At 41.0% G+C, this 18,311-nt stretch overlaps 1 protein-coding gene and 1 long non-coding RNA gene across 2 annotated transcripts; both read right to left on the reverse strand.

The window, feature by feature from the left end:
- Window positions 1–12,451: 12,451 nt before the first annotated feature.
- On the reverse strand, window positions 12,452–14,991 carry LOC145659275 (uncharacterized). The gene is made up of 5 exons (XR_014125318.1): window positions 14,912–14,991; window positions 14,668–14,793; window positions 14,491–14,567; window positions 13,897–14,181; window positions 12,452–13,030 (listed from the first exon to the last, which is right to left on the reverse strand). It is a non-coding gene; the product is annotated as an uncharacterized LOC145659275 (long non-coding RNA).
- Window positions 14,992–15,119: 128 nt separating this feature from the next.
- On the reverse strand, window positions 15,120–17,816 carry LOC145659286 (uncharacterized). Its single transcript, XM_081720834.1, has 7 exons — window positions 17,740–17,816; window positions 17,088–17,379; window positions 16,957–16,996; window positions 16,565–16,735; window positions 16,186–16,317; window positions 15,642–16,063; window positions 15,120–15,213 (listed from the first exon to the last, which is right to left on the reverse strand). Exons 1-6 carry the CDS (start codon window positions 17,743–17,745, stop codon window positions 15,829–15,831), a joined length of 876 nt encoding a protein of 291 aa, XP_081576960.1. The 5' UTR covers window positions 17,746–17,816; the 3' UTR covers window positions 15,120–15,213; window positions 15,642–15,828.
- Window positions 17,817–18,311: the final 495 nt, after the last annotated feature.

The raw sequence follows: 18,311 nt of genomic DNA on the forward strand, positions 1-18,311 counted from the left end.
ATGTTCCAGGGTGCCCTCATGCCTGTGTTTCCTTCTGGCTCTTTCCTTTTAGCTGTGCTGCCATAGCTAGATCTGCCGGAGCCCATCTTTGCACATTATAGTTCCCTAATTTACACACCCTTGTACCTGGACATGCCTAATAATCTAGTCTCTCTTTCTGCCGAGGTACACCTACTCCTGATGTCATGATGTTACTGAGCCTCAACCCGTCTCAGCTGCCATGGCTCTTCCCACCACCCCCTGATGTGCCCTGCTGTAGGCCACCACAGCTCCACCCTAGCCAACTGCTTCTCCCTTGCCCTTAATGGATGCTCTCTTGTGGGATGGGCTTTGGACACATGCACACCATCGCGTCAAGACTAGGGCCTCTAGCAAATTGGACTGGACATTAACTGCTTATTTTTTCATTTTTTATTTATTTCTCTCTTAAAATTTATATTATTGTGGTGAGCGTTGCCAGGCAAAGGAGGATGGGCTTCCCCTTTGGGTCTTGGTTGCTCTCAAGGTTTCTTCCTCATGCTCTAGGGAGTTCTTCCTCGCCACTGTCGCCCTTGGCTTGCTCACTGGGGGCTTGGACTTGGACATTTGTAAAACTGCTTTGTGACAACATCTGCAGTAAAAAGCGATATATAAATACATAAGGATAGTGATATTAAATGCAACCGCAGAAAAATGAACCAATAACATCATTCTTGCACAAAGAATTGTCCATCCCACTACCAATGTTACAATGTATTCACCAAATCTACTTTTACATATTGTTATTTGCATTCGGCACTATTATATACAAACCATACATTAATCAATATGTTCCAACACATTCCAAGAGAAGGCTTCTCTTGACCTTATCCTAAAGAAGATTGTTTTTCTATATGGTCTTGAGCCTGGTGGAGAGGTCATATATCTTACCCTGAGGTCCACCAAAGCCTACCTAGGATCCTTTGCTTAAGCCTGCAGATGCCTCTGCCCTGTACGCAAATCAATCTGAAAGGACACAGAATCTTTATACTCCCTTATGTTTTATGTTATTAATATGTCTAATGCATTGTTCGGTCTCTTTTGCCTGTAAACACTCCTTATTACCTCAAGGGCATGCCACTGTGTGAGTCCTCAGCCCGCCCGAACCAACACCACTGCTACGACCACCTCCGTCGTCGGGCCACGGCCGTCGATCTTCTTTTCTGATTCATCAAAAAGTCTTTTGTAGGGCTGAAAGAAGATCGATATGTATTACATGTTTTAAAATTCAAATTCTTATATGTTGTGTCTTGTTTTGTACATTGTTGTATGTCAGTAGATAATGTTGTTTTTAGTTTATAGATTTGTAAAAAAATAAAAATAAAAATCTCAATACTATCTTAATAGGTTTCCAACAGTCCCATGGTAGGCAGTAGTTCACCTGGGTGCTGGGAATATTGACATGCCTATCGATATCTTGTTGCCATTTTTTTTTTGCCTTGGCTCCTGCCACAGTTCCAGCAGTCTGTGATGTCATCCTACGATAGGTCAGGAAGCGGCTCCGTTCTTCACCACCGGCCCGCAGCCTACTCGCTCGGCCGGAGGAAAGTCAACTGGTACCCTTACCTGTGAGAGGAAGAGGAACAGCGACAGACAGGAGGGATTCCTGCATTGAACATCAGATGGATTATTGAAGTTGATTATTGTAGTAAAAAAAAATATCTGAAACTTTAAAAGGGCTGGCAATTAATATGATTCATGTTTCAACAGAAATATAAAACACATTTTAGGACTTGCAGATGCTTTATTTTCGTTAAAACTATTTGTAGATTATGTTGTGAACTATGCCCTAATTTGTTGTTTGTTGTTTGGGACCAGTCTGTGATGATCTGTAACCAACACAGCAGCATAACCAAATTTGAACTTCTGCTGTATTGCAAAACAATATCAAATGTAAAAATATGATAATTATGGCCACATTACATCTCTATCACTTATTGTTTATTGCACTTATCATTGTTTAAGATAGACCTTATGTGTTTTGTACTTCTAGGTATCAGCATTGATCCCTGTATTCTACAGTATTCTAGTTCACTGGTATGTTGGACTCTAACCTACTGTACTGTACTAGGATATATTCTATGAGTAAAGGACAAAGCACTTTTGTAAGACGCTCTGGATAAGAGCATCTGCTAAATGCTGTAAATGTAAATGTAAATGTAATCAAAAACCAGCCATTTTTGCACATTTTCAGCAAATTGATGTTTCAGGCTTTATTGATGATTTGAGCGTTGCCTTGTAAAGAACGATAACATCCTCGTGAAACGTGACGAGATGGGGGAAACATCTTCACTACCTATCATAAGACAAAAAAGTTATTGATTTTTAAAAAATGGATATAACTGTGATATTCTGTCTAACAACTAAATTGTCATATGTGTTTCTAGCAATATGTTCTTACCTGTAGTTGCAGCAGCAGCTACAGTGTCAGGGTGCTCCTTGCTTTTCTTTTTGAGTTTCTAACAAAAACAAAACAATGATTTAGTAGAAAAATATCAGAGCATAAGTAAATTTATAACTAAAAGTACAGATACAAACCAGTAATAATGCAACAGAATATAATTTAGAACAAATTATGTCATTTATGCAAAGTGATATATACACATTCAGTGTGAAATGAAATTCAAATATGCACTACTTTAAAAATTAATAATGTAACAAAATCTAAATAAGAAATAAGTCAAATGTTTTACCTTTAAGTCCTTTGAGACCTTACTGAAGGGGAATAGGAAATGCAATCTCCCCTTCTGGGCTTTCATGGTTTTGCTCTGATTGTCCAGAGCAGGCTCAGTACATGGTGACCTAGCAGACATCTCAGACTGTAGTGATGGAGAGCTATGTATATCGATGCTGAACAGGGAAGACCAGTCATTGTGTACACTGGGGGACTCTTGAGCCTTCTTCACAGAGGGTGGGACAACCAACTCCATAACTTGGCTTGCCATGACGTCGGAGGAGGTGTTCATACTATCTGTGCATAGCTCTGATGATGCCTGTGATGATTTCAAGTCATCCTGCTCTAGGTAGATTGGCATGACCATACCACAGAGCTCACAAGATGAGACCCCTTCAAGGTCAGGATTTATTAAATGACGGGACAAAAAATGTGTCCTTCCTTTTATGTGGGGATTGATGTCTTGCGACAGTTCAGCAAATTCCTCCATCTCATCATCAAAGCGCTGAAGCATATCCGAAACCGGAGAGCCAGCTATAGGAATGGTACTTATAGGTCTAGATGTACCATCGTCATGGACATCTGAGGATAACGATGTCAAACTCTCAGTATCTCCTATCAGAAGCTCACTCATTGCTTCTGAATTTGTATCTTCCATGGTCGAGTGGAATTTCATCACAATTTGGTCTCTCTCATGGTCATCCAGGCAACTGCGATGCGTATCAATAACTGCAGTCCTAACATCTCTGCTTAGAGAGTCTATATGAGCTGTCCCCTCCTTCACGTGGACTGAAGCTGAATGATTTATCTCACAAGATCTGGTACGGAAAGCATTCAGCAAATCTGCAGTTTCCTTCTTGGAATTTGAAAGCAACACTGATCTTAGATCAACATCTAACATTTCTTCCAGAGATGAAAGAAGACCCATCACAGTTACTTCATTGACAATGTCGGCAATGAATGAACCCATATGAGAGATCATGACCTTTGTCTCCTGTGAAAGAAAGGAGAGATAACATAGAAAGGCGAACATTGAAAATGGCTCCAAAATGGTTTTGGTTGTTTGGTTTAGAATTAATATGAATCCCATTTAAAATATGTTGATGTGTAAGCAATGTAGTATGACTTACTGGACTAGGGATTGCTTTCCGGATAGATGTCCACTGCCTAAAAGAATGTGAATAAAAGCATTCTTTAGAACTATAATTAATATTTATTCTAAAAATCTCATACATTCAAAAGTATACCAAAAATAAAAATGATAAATTGAAAAAGCAGAAGAAGAAGAAGAAGAAGAAGAAGAAGAAGAAGAAGACAAGGTTTAAAAATGGCATACTCATGAGTCAGATCCATCACAAAATGGGTCAAGATTGGTGCAATATCCAGCTTCTCCAAGTCTGGGATGATTTGTTTGGCTCTATCAAGGAGCATTTTGCTGTCATTCCTCACAGGTTTATTCTTGTCGTCTTGTCTCGTGCTTTTTAACTTGCTCTTGTTTTGAGAACCATAGAGGAGGTTGAATAAAAATACATTAAATATCAGGATAACATAACAACTGTGCTGACATCTCACTTTTTAGCAACAATTCGATTTTCTGATGAATAACAAATTTGGCCATTGTAAACTCACCTTTTTAAATACTGAAGAAGCCCGTGCGACTTTTGGAGGTGAAGGAATTTTACTATGGAAACAACAAAAATATATAAGGAAATGTTCGTTTGTCATTCTTCAAACATCAACAGCCTGAACTAAAATCCATGGTTAAATTATTTTGAGAGAGCTTGTGTCTAAGTTTATAGATTGTTATTCTTATTCTCTATTTAATGGATGAATCTCTGATAGAGCTCTGGTCCATGTTGTATTTTGTTAATTGCACAATACAATCAAAATGATTTTATTCTACTTTAGCACATTATAAGGAAAATAAGACTAATTCCTTTAACATTACTTCCTAATCTTTTAAAATAACAAGGCTGATGAAACATGTTTAATCTGTTTCATGTTTCATCGTTCCGATACTTTGGAATAGTCCAGAAAGTATTTATAGTATCTATTGGTGTTTAATACAGATTAAAGAGTGGCTTGTTTAGCTTAGTCTAATTGTTCAGCTTGTTTAGCCGGGTTAATTTAAATTCTGTTTAAATTAATTTCATTTTCTACATTTATATTTTGTGACTTTTAACTTTTATTTGATCAATGTTTTATTGCTGAATACTGTTCGTTCATTTCAGTGTAAAGCACCTTGAGATTTTGGGTTCTATAAGGAATATGCTGTATAAATAAGAATCATTTAAAATTCATATTGTTATTCTAAGATTTTTTAACATTGTAGTGCAAAGGCCTTACATCTTCCTGCCAAAAAGACGCTTCTGTTTCTCCATTTGTCCTGGTCCAAGTTTTCTTAGGACTCTCCTGGAATACTTTGTTCTGAAAAGGCGATATGAAGTCAAAAGCATAAATCATTTTTACAGTTTGGTGGACAGACAGCAATCTAACATGTAAGCAGGCAGGCTTGAGGATCAGAAGGCAGACAGTTATACATGTGAATGGCAGTCAGTTCAGAAAGACTGTCAGTATGCAGACCAACACTCATGAAGGACAGAAAACAGGCAAGAAAGCAATCAGAATGGCAGCACACCTTTACAGGTAAATTTCAACAGGCAAGCAGCTGGGTATGCATATCCCTAAACCATTAGTTCCAAAGGCTAAATCTTACTGCATTGAATACAAAAAGTTTATGAATGGTTTAAACTGATTTTATTAGTGGTTAATAATTAGGTCACAAACAACTTAAACATCATTAAATAAACAGTCATGACACATACACAAAAGGGGCAGCAGGAATGTGTTGACCTGTAGAATGTGTTGGTGGGTATATGGAAGTAACTTATTAGCTAACAAATATCTGACCCCACAAAATGGTGACTGTTGCAGAAGGCAAACTAAGATAAGTAACCAGTCAGGTTAGCAGTACGTATGAAGGTGAGATAACTAGCCCATATGGCAAGCAACACGTCAGCTGCTCTTTTTATGCATTTAAACTGTTCATTTATAGCCATTAACAAGGTACTTTAAAACTCTACTTTTCAAGAGGTAACCCATATTTCAAAAACTGATACTCCACCGTCAAATGTTTCTTTCTAAGAAAACAAGCTGTAAGGTAGCAAGCAAATTTCCAGAAAACACTAATGTCTGCTGAGAGCCCTGTTTTCTTTACTATTTAGGTTACTTTACTCATAACAAGAAGGCACAGAAAGCACACCCATATGTATGCACAGGTTATGTCTTGATTTTATATGTTGCAGCTGACCAAAAGGGTCGCTGCTACCTTTCATGGTGTTACAATAAATTATCATCAAAAAATGGAACTCTCTTTTGAGTTAAGGGCCAAAAAATTTGCTCATAACATAAAACCCATTTCCGCTTCACTGCTTCAAGCAATAAGTCCTTTTTTTTGGTAATTCTTTTACATATATTGGTTTCCACAACAGGACGAAAATGACAGGGACTGAAACGCACCCATTAACAGCTTACGTGTTACGTGTTACGTAGCTTACGTGTTATCCAAGTCATTTCCAAATATTCAACCTGCGGCTCGGCACCGCTAAAATGATTTTATAACCGTGACGGCATCTGACAAAATCAACACATAACCGACAACTGCTGTGAAAGTTAGAAAGCACAGAATACATTGTTTTCACTCACACAGCGCACAAAGTGTTAATGGTCAAAATTATCAAATTCAATTGTTCAAAATCAAAATCAAAAGCAGATTCTCTCTAGTGAGTGAACAGAGGTAGACGCAGAGAGAGGGGCGCTACTGTGGACCGACTCTTCTCTGCTAAGTAGAGCTGTTCGTCTCAAACTGCCCGCACTTAGGAACGTTATACGCACCTGCAGCGTGGACGTACCACATCGAAATACGTCACCAAGTGTGGGCAGACGAGAAAGGGCGGGTATGGTGATGAAATTTGGTTTAATCACTTATATTACTTTTCTTGTACCTTTAAAATAGCAAAATCTAAATAGCATGAAAAGCAGTCGCTTATGCTTGACATAAAGCCTTGTGTGAGAAAACAGGTGGAACGTCAATGCATTCCATAACTATATAAAACTACAGCAGACAGACCGTTCATCATAAAATTAGAAAAGCTCTAGCTATAGTAGCTAAGCGGACATTTAGACAGACAAACAACCCAAACTGCAATACAGACAGAGGTGGGTAGAGTAGCCAAAAAGTAAAACCACTAAATTATCTGTTAAGTGGACGTACCGAACCAGGAATGGGTTTGCTCTTCCTCGACTCGTTTTGGCCAAGGGTGAGCGAGGGACTGTGGGTTCCATCAGTGCACATTCCTTGACCAATGTATTCTTAATGATCCATTTTATTTCTCATTCACACTACATCAAAGACAGTTCACTTAATTTTCAAATCCAGTGTGCATGCCTTAAAAGTATGCAAACTGTTCAAAACATATGCCTTAAATTAGAAAATGATATGCTGCTGATCATTGAAATAATCAACTTTCTGGAGAAGGAGAACCAGTCTCGATTGTAGTGGCTCGCACTGCTCTGTGCAAACAGTGTGTACAGAAAACAGGGATCCTCACGATTCTTTCCCAGCTGTTCGTCTTGGTTTTATTTGATAATGATTCTCTCATCAGAAATGCAAAATCTAAGTACTGAACTCTGTTAAAATTCTTATAATAAATGCATTTATCTATTATATTTACACATATTTTCTGTGTTTGAACAGGCATGGTATGGATATATATACTTTGACATTTCCCAGATCTATAAACAAATCTCACATACAAGACAGAATTCTGATACCGCACCTTTTGCAAAATTGTACATTTGCCATTAGATCATGTTTGGCTTGTGTTTTAACCTGTGCTAGAAGCCTCCAGGGTAAAACACAAACCAAACATGATGCCTTGCCGGCTCCTGAATATCCCTTTCAGTATCTACAGATAGACTACGCACATGCCACCTTGTAGTCAGTTGAAGTACCTGCTGGTGATTGTAGACAGGTTTTCCAAGTGGACTGAGGCATTTCCTTGTTCTTAGGTTAAAATCCTAGCCAAGGAGATAATACGGAGGTACTGTGTGCCTTGGGTAATAGATTCAGGTTAGGGACCCTGTTTCATTTCCAAGGTAACTCAGAAACTATGCACCTACCTAACTATTGACTGGAAATTTCACATCCCTTATCATCCTCAGTCATCTGGCATTGGTGAGAGAATGAAACATACCTTGAAAGAAAGGTTAACAAAGGCTATGATAGAAACAGGAAAGAAGTGGATACATCTACTGCCAGCGGTGTTATGTGAGATCAGAATGACGCCCAGTGCCACCAATAAATTGTCACCGTTTGATGTAACTTTTGGTAGACCATTTACCATCCCATGGGTCAGATGTAACCCAGGTGTTTCTCATTCAGGTGACATGGACGTGATCTTGGTGGACTACACCCAAATGTTGATTGAGAAATTGAACAGTGTGCATGGTAATGTCGCTTGCTCTCTCCCTCTTCCTGCAGACAAGCCTACTCATGCATTTATTCCAGGTGACACTGTTTTGGTCAAATCACTGAACCCTTGGAAAGCTGGTAAAGCTGGTTATGGACCCCCAACAACCGTGATCGCAGTGACCCGAACCGCTGTGCTTACATCGGGATCAGCACAGTGGATACACACCAGCCGGCTGAAGAAATCACCAGTAGCTGACGCGTCCGACAAGCAAAATGCACCTAAACACATTCACATATAGTACAAAATTTGTTATATGATTTCATGCTGAGGGACTGGCCCTTGGCTGCACCACACACCAAGGAAGTACTCCTTGTCCCTGTATGTCAATACACTTTAGCATTGGTATTATAACTTGATAGATATCCTTTCTGCCTATTAACATCCTTTTGCTGACTCTTTGGTCCTTTCCTGAAAGGTTCTTGCAAAACCTTACTATAGGAATAATGGGCCCCATTCATTTGATAATATTGGCATTATTTTCAGTCTCAAAAAGTACAAAATGGGGGATAGTGGGCTTTCAGAGTCATCAACAACAGTGTAAATTAGCTTGTGTGGTCTCCCTGGTAGCGGTAGGAGAGGTGGAGCCAGGGAAGGACTGTTTGGTTTGTCAAGCATTCCATACACCCTGGGTACCAGTCCTGGTAGATGATGTTATGGCAGCAGCACTTAATCATAATTCATCCGACTGTCAGATCAATATGGGAGTACGGTTTATACGAAATGTATCTAAGGCAGCAGCTGCCAGTGGTAATCTCCCCGCATGGGCCTTGTTTGGTCGTTCATGGCCAAACCACAGGACAGACTGTGACATTGGCATTAGTAAATGGTATTACCCCCATTTCAGAAATATGACCCTAGCAGTATTACCTGTGAACGGTAGCACCTGTCTATGTTCTGCAGGCTTGCCTGATTGTCCATTTTTTGGTCACACGCTGTGTATAAATGAGGTATGGACATTAGGCACGGGGACTGGGCAGATGCACAATAAATAATATAACAGGCACACCGTCTCTTTGCCCTGCGATCCTGGGCACTGGCATATCTGCAGCTATCATGTGGGTATGCGGTAGGATGGAATACTCCAGCCTACCCACTTTGATTGTTAGTCATACCCGTCATCAATTTCCCTGGAAAGGATGTTGTACCCCAGCATTAACTATCCCATCTCTGGTCATATATACATGTTCGCAGTTGACATCTGACAGAGCTAAAAGGTCTGTAATTAATGGCACCCCTAATAGGTATGGTGGGTATGTACTGGCCAACTCATGGACTAATCCTGGAATGAACGCGGGTGGGAGTTTGTTCCTGGGAGGAGGAACTACTGCAGCCCTTAATAAAATTAACGGTTTGGCATGGCAGGTACTTAATTTAGCCAATAGGAGTGAAAACGCCATGGCATTACTCAATGATAAGGTAAATAAGATCCGTACCGCTGTCATGCAGAACCGCCTAGCCCTAGATCTCCTCTTGGCAAAGGAGGGAGGCATCTGCAAGGTCATTAATGAAACGTGTTGCTTTGACATCCCTAGTTACTATAACAGCATTACTGACATCATTTTGCACATGAAGACCGCTATTGCTGAGCCTCCACCCGCCGATGATTCTTGGTTCAGTTGGTTAACTGAGCTTGTCGGCCCTTGGGGATCTTGGCTCATAAACATATGTTTTCCCATACTCCTGATTATTGTGTTGATTCTTGTTTGTGGACCCTGTTTATTGTCACTCCTGTCTTCTTTCATAACTCTCATTTCTACCTCCGTGATTAATCATGCTAATGTTGCCTTGGTGCCTGCGTATGAGAAAGGTCTATATACTGATATGTGATTCCTTTGGAATCAAAGAGGGGCGTGTTAGATACTGGAGCCTTTCTGTCTTCAGGCACTCAACGCAAGGTCTCTGCCTATCAGCCATGACATGGCGGTTTGACCGCGAGCTGGTCGCCCGAGGTCATCCGCTCCCTCTTCTTGTCTTCTTTACCGCTCCCTTTCTCTTTCTCTCTCTCCCTGTCTCTCTTTAAGGACAGCAGTGGCTCATGACGGGCACGGGAACAGCTAGTGGCTCGTTCATGCAGAGAACATCTAATCTTTACTAACCTTGTTTCTTTCCTTTCTACATAGACCCTTAGAACATGCCTCACTTTTCCCCGTCATCCTGTATATTTAGATAGTAGATTTAGGACACATATATACTCTGTGCTTTCCTCGATAAAGTGGAGCGCTCTTGATTCACTACCTTGGTGTCAGTGTCTCTTGACTTCCCCGGATCCGACTACAGAGGATGGATGGCAGTGGGTTACTTGGAGAAGATTGAACCTGAAGGACTGGTCACTTTGAACCGGTTTCTAACATTTGCTTTTGTGTCTAGAGTAAGTAGAATTAAGGGCGTAGGGCACAGAAGACCTGTCTTGTGTTTTTGTGTTCGCTTTAACAGAGACCTCTTGTGGTGACTTGTCACAACTACGGCAAGAGGCAGCAGCAGATGACGCCAAAGATCACATTAGCTTGGACTTTCATGTTCTATTTGTGCTTCATTATGCGTACAGTAGTCGTGGCATGTTTTATTTTTCGCTTCATAGCATCTCATAACATAGTAAAGTGAACAGTGAGAAAGTGGAACCAAAGAAAGGACTTAACGTTGGGTCCCATGACAGTGTTGCAGTAAAGAAAGGAAAATAGGACATAGCTCACATTTCTTTTCAAGTAGCTCTCTCTCTCTCTCTCTCTCTCTCTCTCTCTCTATCTATCTATCTATCTATCTATCTATCTATCTATCTATCTATCTATCTATCTATCTATCTATCTATCTATCTATCTATCTATCTATCTATCTATCTATCTATCTATCTATCTATCTATCTATCTATCTATCTATCATTCTCCCTCTCTCTTGCTGTCCCAGACAAATTGGGACACACGTCTGTGCTACTGGTTTAGGGTTAGGATTAGGGTTTGGTTAGGGTTAGGGTTAGTTTTTTTTGTTTTTTTTTTTAAACAATACCCATATTTTTATACATTATATATTTTATATATTTTAATGTTGATTGTTTTGGTTCTGTGTGAAGTCAAAATTTTTTTTATGCTGCACTTGGCCTCAATTAATGTATTTTAAACATATTGGATGTGAGTCCTTGACCAGCATGTCAATAAAGCTTCATCCAGTTGCTCTTGTCACAATGTGTTCAGTTCTTCTTAAAAGGGTAACATCGCAATTCTAAATTGTATTACAGTAAAGCAAAACATTAAAGGTTATTTGGTTGTACTATTCTATTGATCCTATAGTCAGTGGCTATCAATAAGAAATGATCAAGCACAGTTTTATTGGGTGTGTGTCTGGAAAGAGAACTACAGCACCCGGTGAGATTTTTGGTTCAAGATTAATCATCATGCAAATGATTGTGATTAACACTTTGTCTGTTTAATTAAACTGTTATACTATAAACCTAATATTTTAATAGGGCTGGCAACTTTCTAGATCCGATTACTACACGTGTGTGAAGTACAGGTGCTGTAGCTATACAAAATACAAATGTCCACAGTAGCCTAATTATAATATATGCATCCAAAATAAACACCAGAAGCCTGGACTAATGCTAATGTACATAAGTGCATTAAATCTAGGTAGAACTGTTCGATAGGTAGGATAACAAAACACTTGTCCCGCCATACAAAAGAAATGAGAGCGTGATAAGGACTCCAAGTCGCCACCAGATGGCGCCCGAAACCGCTTAAATGTATTCCAGTCGGAGATGCCTTTTACCTTAACATGCCAGGATACACACTCACTGGATGTTTAATCTTTCGAATGGGTCAGCTATATTTTTATAGTCAGGAAAGATTTTTTATTATTATTAATCAGTTAAGTAATTCAAGCTGTTGCATTTTGCTGAGTTGAGGGAATATTGCATAACCCTGTACTAGCCAAATAATTAGATTTGATGTGCTATTTTGTGGATTAATACCATACCTGGCATGGTTTTAATGGCACATGGTCAATACTTGCTGTCAAAATACAGAGGTTCATAAGAACCTCCTTCCTTCATAAGGAGACTCCTGTTTTTGAATCTGTTTCGCGCTAACACCACTGTTTCTGCATACTAGCTCTTACTGCTTTTTTGCAACATGTTTATTGTTCGCCGTTAGCGATAGCTTTATCTGTGAGAAATGTAGATGAATTGCTGTTCTGTGACGTGGGAGACAAGGCAGGATGCAAAGACGAGCCGTGGTTCACATGAGACACATGTTTATTAACACACAAAACAAAATGAAACCAAACACGAAGAACATTAAGCACTAACATCGGAGGCTCGTCGCTTTCAGAGTCCTCTGACCCGGTCTATAAACCACAGGAAGGATCCTCATGGCGGGCCTCCTCCACCTCCACTGATGGATCCTCAGAGCAGTCGGATTCGGTGTCTGACCTGAGGCCGACGTCAACATACTCCTCACTCCTGCTGTAATCCTCATAGTCCTCCTGGTAGTCCATGGGGGGATAGTAGGACCCTGCAGAGTCTGACCCTGGATATTGGTAGTCGTAATCGTACGGGTCCCGGTAATCCAGTGAAGGTAGGCAGGACTCTGCAGCATCTGATCCTGGACCACCACCAGGGCCCCCCCAAAATCCTCCAGAGATACTCTCCCCCGATGTGATGACAGGGAGTGTTCCCACAAGTATGGAGGATTCTCCTGCATGGGTTGGGTAGAAGCAGCTACACTGCTTCTTCCCCTTTTTCTTCTTTCCCTTGGCTCGAGGCAACCTTCAACGGTCGGTGTTCCTGTGACGTGAAGCCGGATGCAAAGATGAGCTGTGGTTCAGATGCCACAGACGTTTATTATCATACAGAACAAGACAAAACCAAACATGAAGAACATTAAGCATTAACACTACTTAGAACATAACAGGCAGTCTTAAAACACAACAAAGCAGCATACATGGGGTCAAACACTGACAAACAACAACAAAACAAGGGTTTAAATATGTGTGCTCACAATTAAAAGAACTATAGACAGATGCTGGTTCACTCCTAACATCTGCAAATTAAAATACAAGTTGGTTATTTCTCAAAAAGGACTGAAGCTCTTCCTCTGTCAGTGAAGCACCCTGGTAGTGTTCTCATATGTGGCGATGGAAGTGACGTCCATGTAAATAGGTGTTTAATCACTGCCATGTGCTACTTGGAAAAGAAATTTATCTTTTAGTATGAACAATGTTGGGGATAAAGAATGGGGACTTGTACATCTCCAATAGCGATTAGAAGACAATAACTGACACTAGGACACCTCATCTAAATATGTTGACTTGACAAGTATAGTATTATTCATGTTATAAATCTATGGGATAAAAATATGGAAAAAGTGTTTTAACAAGAACGCCAGAGGGGGCATTTACTATTTTGTGGAGAATAAAAAATGGCTCATTTTAATGGGTTAAAATTTTTTAAATTCTTTTACAGAGAGGGAAGGGTGAAAGGACTGAGAAAGAAGGTTAGCACCTGCCAACCGGTGCTGGGAGTAGGCCTCACTCACCTGTCATGCACAAGAGACCTGCAGTCCCAGGGCACAGTAAAGGCTAATTTACTCCCTACATATATAAGCTTGTAAAACTTGTTTCTGTTAGAGTGCTCCTAGACTGAGGTACCTACATTCCCAAGTCTGAAAGGTGAGATTCTACCTGTGCACGTAGAAAATCAGGTAGGCTGTTTTTGTCCTGCTCTTCAGGATGGCTGGCTCAGTGCTTCTTGATACTTTTAAGTCACTGAATGACAACCAGCTCTGTCCTTCTCCCTCAGCTGTGTCACTGATATAGTGGCCTGTCGGAGTAGTCGGTGGTCCTTAGTCATTTAATAGTTTCTACTGCACGTGTATAAATAATGTCAGATTACTCACCATGGTCCATGCTGTCACCTAAATGAGAAACCACCGCCTGGAGTCTGTAGGTGCCAGTGGGTGCACATTCCTGCAACAAACAAATACATCTTTTTTTTCATACGATTAACTGAAAACGCATCACGGATCGAACGCCATCTCTGTATTAACAGGCCTCTTTCATTCTCTCTCATTCTGTCTCTGTGTCTCTCTCAGCCTGTATCTCTCTTCTTTTTGGTCTCTCTCTCTCCTCACCGGTAGGCTTACTTGCTGTCCTCTAGCTCCCTGTCCTTCTCCTCTCTCATTTACTACTGATGGGTTAAAAGAACTTAGTCATTATGGCAGATACTTATACACAGCCGTATTATCACTCCACTGTAAGAAAATGGCACAACTCTACCTGGCTGGGGACTGGAGTTTTCCCCCAGTTTATCATTTTGCATTTCTTGCGGTTTGTCTTGGGTTCCCGCTGCTCCACTGAGGACAAACCACAAAGCCATTCAGTCGGCATTTTGTAGCTAAATGGGAATGGGTGGACAGAGAAGTATGTGGGCACGGGTTGATGGTACGAGCTCACCTCGACTGCTGCCTGAGAGAAGCCACCCCAGGAAGGGCAGAGAGATCCAGCTCGGACGGGACGTCCATCACGTCTGAGAGCTTTTGGCCCAGCATGTCAAACCGCTTAAGGTGGAGGACGAAAATACTGTTCCAAGAGGAAAAGTGACTTAAGGACTGGAAGTGTGTGTGAGTGGAGGAGGGTGTGTGTGTTGGACTGGTTTAAAACTCATTCTTTAAGGTCATCTACGTCAGATGAGACTCACCGTGGCAGTGTGAAAAACTCCACCTCTTCAGTTGCCTCGCAGCCTGCTTCACACTCACAAAAACGCTCCAGTAGTGTTGGCTGAAAAAAGAAAGAGACCCTTTCATTGAGAGTGATAAAATCAAAATGGTAGCATGTCATAACTGTATTCTCTCCTTTACAACACAGTAATGAAGCCTTATCCAAAGAGGGTGTGTGAGGTGACCAACCTTAAAGTAAGTGTGTAGGCTGTCGGTCGTAGCAGGGCTCAGATTTACAGAGAGGTGGTTGTAGACATCCACTCTGCAGCTCTGCTTTCCACAGCTTTCACAAAATGGAGAACAGAAATGTTACAACATTTGCACAGAAATAATCTCCTGCATCCCTTATACAGTGTGTGAGTTATCACATGCTAATTTGCTCAGTTTTACAAGTAGATAACATCTTATCTAATGTGAAGCATCAGAGCAGAAAACATTTAGAATGCTCAGTCCATGTCTGTTGTTTTCCCAAACTCACACACACTCTGAGATTTGAAAGCTATGTAATGAATACAAGCTGAACTTGTGAGCATTTTAAATGTTCATATTTAAGTTATGTATGTTATGAAACTTTCATGAATACTTTAAACAGAGATGTCCGGAGAAAGCGCCTACTCTCGGTGAGAAAATGTACTTTAAACAAACACGTTAAGACTGGTTAAGACCAGTCCATTAACACAAAGGAGATATGCAACAGTGATACCTAATTACCTGGTACATGTGAGCACAGACTTGATATGAAACTCAAAGTTTGCCACAGGGCAGATGTAAGAGAAGAAAGAGGCCCTGAGTCTCTCTCCCTCCTCTTTCAGCTGCAGTAAGCAGAGCATCAGGAACTCATGAGCATCCTGTGGAGGACAGCACAGGAGAACATCAGAGGAGGATTTGCTCCTGGACTTCAACAGCAGCACGGTGAGAAAACAAAGGTGGCCGTGTGCAGTTCCTGCAGGGTACTGCGTGAGGTTCTGATGTGTTCTGAATGGCTGAGGGGGCCATTTAGCTGGACCTGTTCATAGTCCTCTTCGAATGCAGGGCAGCGGGCTGAAACACACTCAAGCAGGGCTCCCAGGAGCTGCACCTTCTGCTTTGTGCTGCGAGTGGTGAGCTGGGCCTGCTGCAGATCTGAAAAACATCTACACACAGCAACAGGGAGACCAAGTGGTTTATATCTCTGAGCATCACAGCACCTCCTTAAGCACTCATGATTAAACAGTTCATTTAGACCCATGTGAAGCCTCTGGTTCTGAACGGGTACCTGAGCATCTGGCAACTAGAAGGATCCGTCAAGCAGGATGACTGAGCTCTGATGGGTCTCCAGAAGCAGGAGATACTCAGTAGGCACTGCAGAGTGGCATTCATATAGCAGCTGTTCCCAATGTTGGGAAACCTAACAGGTCATCCATGTTAAAAATAGATTTAGTGCACAAGCTCTGAAACATCCAGGCCACTACATGTCAGTATAATGGCTGTTTCATAATGTGAAGAAGAACTGCTAAATGACTTACTGCTCATTTAATTACAATATGTTTGTATTTGTATAGGAGAAAAAGACTGAGCTTCACCTGTGTAAACTGTAAAATCATCTACTCTTAATAGGCTGTGTAGTAAAACGCGGTGTGTATTCTCGTCTTTACCCGAGCTGCCGAATGTTGAGGTGTTCGACAGCGGAATGGATGGGGGTGTGGCCTTGGCCCTCACCCTGACCAATCTGACGCATCCTTTTACTCCTGAGGACGTGCAGCAGCTGTCGCAATAAATTCCGCGGCTGAACACGAGTGTCTGCCTGCATCAGAACAGCCGGAAACCTGAGAGACAGAAAAGAAGGGAGAGATGAATACAGAGTGGCCAGTTATGCACAAAATGTTCACATAACAACCCTTAGACAGATAAAGGTGTGAAGAATGAAAAATACAATGATGTTTTTTCTCGTTTTATGCCCTAAGGAAGTTACAATGGCAGTGCCATTGGGTAACCACCATGCCACACTTTTCTCTGCCACGAAGATGAATTTTGATAATGTACCCACCTCTCAATGCGCACGGAGTCCACATCTTTATCTGCAGCCTCTGTATAGAGAACAGAAACTTGGAGTAAATGTCCTTAACCAAAAACAGACTATGCATTTGAACAACATGATCAAATCTGCTGAGCTCTAACCAGGAACAATCACTGCTGTAGTCCTGAGCGACTCATATGAGGAGGAGGAGGAGGAGGAGGAGGCTTGACCAGGAAGGCACGACTGGGTAGAAGAGGCATTGTGGGATATGTCCACAGGTGAAAAGGAAGAAGCAGTACTGAAGATCAGGGACCCCTCAGAGGAAGAGGGGCAAGAAGTGGAGGTGGTCACATTCGCGGCGTGACCGTCTAATGCCACGCAGGAGTCAGACACTTTGGAGGATGAGATTATGTGTCTCCACCAACTTCTATTCGTTTTCTCCTTCTTCTTTTTCTGTAGAAAAGCATTGTAGAAACGTATTGATTTGTATATGCAGTATTATCGCGACTTAGCGATATCTCGGTATTCTTACAAGAATCTCATTTTGATTTAAAAAAAACAAAACAAAACTTTTTAATCATCTGCATTTGCGCTATTTTTTTTACAGGAAAATGCTAATTAGTTACGCACTGTAACGGCCCGAGTGCCGCTGGTCAAGGAACAGGACGTACAGACTCGCTCCACGGAGACGTTTATTAACGATTATTAACATACGATACAGACACCGGCACTCACGTATAACACAAACTGTGACCGTGAACATGATCAACGACTGACAATAAGGCACACACTAACAAGGGTTTAAATACATACAAACATGACGAGTAAACCGATGCAGGTGTGTGCTGAACAACATAGCCAAGGTTACACACGAGACAGTCAACGAAGAACTCCCAGTGCACGCGGCGGGCCATACCACGTGACCAGTGGAAGCGTTCCGTGACATGCACAATAAATCTTAATCCTTTTCAGATTATCGTATTTAAAATCGTTCCCAAAGTGTAGGAAAAAACATACATACCTTCATACACGAGCAAACACAGCCCATCCTGTTCGAATCTGTGATCTACTCGATTAGAGAATTAAGTAAAATATCAAATATGGTTTTTACAGGTCCTTTAACTGATATTCGCGATACAGCGCACCTCATTGTTTTGTTTTAAAACGGAGTTTTGACTCTTAGATGTTCTGAATATGTATTATTTTGTCATTACTGATGCAAGTTCTCAGTTCTCATACGTTGTCACCCTCTTGAAAATAAATATTATTTACGTGTGTGTGTGTAAGCGTTTCAAACGTTAAGATTCTTTAACTTCCGCAGTATAGTTTGGTAAATTCAGGTAGCGTAATGTTTTTTCCTAAAATCCTCACTGTCTCGCCCTGTG

This window comes from Electrophorus electricus, chromosome 9 (assembly GCF_041902795.1).
Source record: "Electrophorus electricus isolate QZ-2024a chromosome 9, ASM4190279v1, whole genome shotgun sequence".
In the NCBI taxonomy this organism is placed as follows: domain Eukaryota; kingdom Metazoa; phylum Chordata; class Actinopteri; order Gymnotiformes; family Gymnotidae; genus Electrophorus; species Electrophorus electricus.